Here is a 1,876-nt window from a genome sequence, read left to right on the forward strand (position 1 = left end):
TTACACAGAGAAATTCAAACTGTGCCCTCTCATGCTCCTCTATTATATTTTCTCCCAAGTTATTAATTCTCTCATCTTTCTCTAATACCGGAGACTTGACTTCTTGTGGGCTAGCTTAAGAAATCATTTTTCATTGTTGACCCTAAGTCAATGGTTCATGCTTTCTCATGAACCTTTTTGTTTTACTTTAATATTATAAAAAAAAGGTGGGTGGCTTTCACACGATTTTGTGAAAAATGATCAAAACATGATTATTCTAACTTGGAATCATTTGCATATAAATTGGAGTGCACTTGTCACCATTTCTCTCATCTCATCACTTTTTCTCTCTATTGCTTTGGGAAGAATGATGTCTAAACTCCTCCTTTGTTTTCTTTTCTTTCTCTCGTCCTCTCAGCTTCTTTCCTCCTCTTTCTCTTTCTCTAATTCCACCAAACTATGCCCGTATCAGCAGGCTCTTGCTCTGCTCCACCTTAAGCAATCCTTTTCTATTGATAATTCCAGTTCTTGGGATTGTGATTCCAATGGCATCACTTCTTATCCTAAAACAGAGTCTTGGAAGAAGGGTAGTGATTGTTGCTCATGGGATGGGGTCACATGTGATTGGGTGACAGGCCATATAATTGGGTTAGACCTCAGTTGCAGTTGGCTCTTTGGCATCATCCATTCCAATAGTACCCTCTTCCTTTTTCCTCACCTGCGAAGGCTCAACCTTGCTTCCAATGACTTCAATTACTCTTCTGTTTCAGCTGGGTTTGGTCGGTTCTCAAGCTTGACGCATCTTAATCCCTCTTACTCTAGATTTTCAGGCCTAATTTCACCAGAAATCTCTCACCTCTCCAACTTGGTTTCACTTGATCTGTCTGGGAATATTAACAAAGAATTTGCCCCGCATGGCTTCGATTCTCTAGTTCAAAATTTAACCAAATTGCAGAAGCTTCACCTTGGAGGTATTTCCATCTCTTCAGTTTTTCCTAATTCCTTGCTAAATCGGTCTTCTTTGATATCATTAGTCTCTTTGACTGTGGATTGCATGGGAGATTCCCTGACCATGACATTCACCTTCCGAAACTCGAGGTTCTCTACTTATGGGAAAATGATGATCTCAGTGGAAACTTCCCACGATTCAGTGAGAACAATTCCCTCATGGAGTTAGATTTATCATCCACAAATTTGAATTGAGAGATTTCAGCCTCAATTGGCAATCTACAGTCTTTACAGACTTTGGATATCTCCGATTGCGGATTCTCAGGGTCCATCCCTACTTCAATTGGCAATCTACAGTCTTTACAGACTTTGGATCTCTCCAATTACGGATTCTCAGGGTCCATCCCTACTTCAATTGGCAATCTAAAGTCTTTACAGACTTTGGATCTCTCTTCTTGCAAATTCTCAGGGTCCATCCCTACTTCAATTGGGAATCTAAAGTCTTTACAGACTTTGGATCTCTCCAATTATGAATTCTCAGGGTCCATCCCTACTTCAATTGGTAATCTAAAGTCTTTACAAACTTTGGATCTCTCCAATTGTGAATTCTCAGGGTCCATCCCTACTTCAATTGGCAATCTAAAGTCTTTACAGTCTTTATACCTTTTTAGCAACAATTTCAGTGGTCAACTTCCACCATCAATTGGAAATCTAACAAACCTTCAGGACTTATATTTCTCTGATAACTTGTTCACCAGGACAATACCATCTGGGTTGTACACTCTAGCATCATTGGTGAGCTTAGATCTCAGTCTTAACAAACTCACTGGTCATATTGGTGAATTCCAATTTGATTCATTGGAGTATATTGATTTGAGCATGAATGAGTTACATGGGTCAATTCCAAGTTCAACATTTAAGCTTGTAAACCTTAGATATCTTTTTCTTT

General features: G+C 39.1%; 1 protein-coding gene across 1 annotated transcript; it reads left to right on the plus strand.

Moving 5' to 3' along the window:
• The first annotated feature begins 349 nt into the window (after window positions 1-349).
• Window positions 350-1,193, plus strand: LOC117907819 (receptor-like protein 9DC1). The gene has a single exon (XM_034821477.1). It carries the CDS (start codon window positions 350-352, stop codon window positions 1,154-1,156), a length of 807 nt encoding a protein of 268 aa, XP_034677368.1. The 3' UTR covers window positions 1,157-1,193.
• The last annotated feature ends 683 nt before the right edge of the window (window positions 1,194-1,876 follow it).

This window comes from Vitis riparia, chromosome 18, assembly GCF_004353265.1.
Source record: "Vitis riparia cultivar Riparia Gloire de Montpellier isolate 1030 chromosome 18, EGFV_Vit.rip_1.0, whole genome shotgun sequence".
Classification (NCBI taxonomy): domain Eukaryota; kingdom Viridiplantae; phylum Streptophyta; class Magnoliopsida; order Vitales; family Vitaceae; genus Vitis; species Vitis riparia.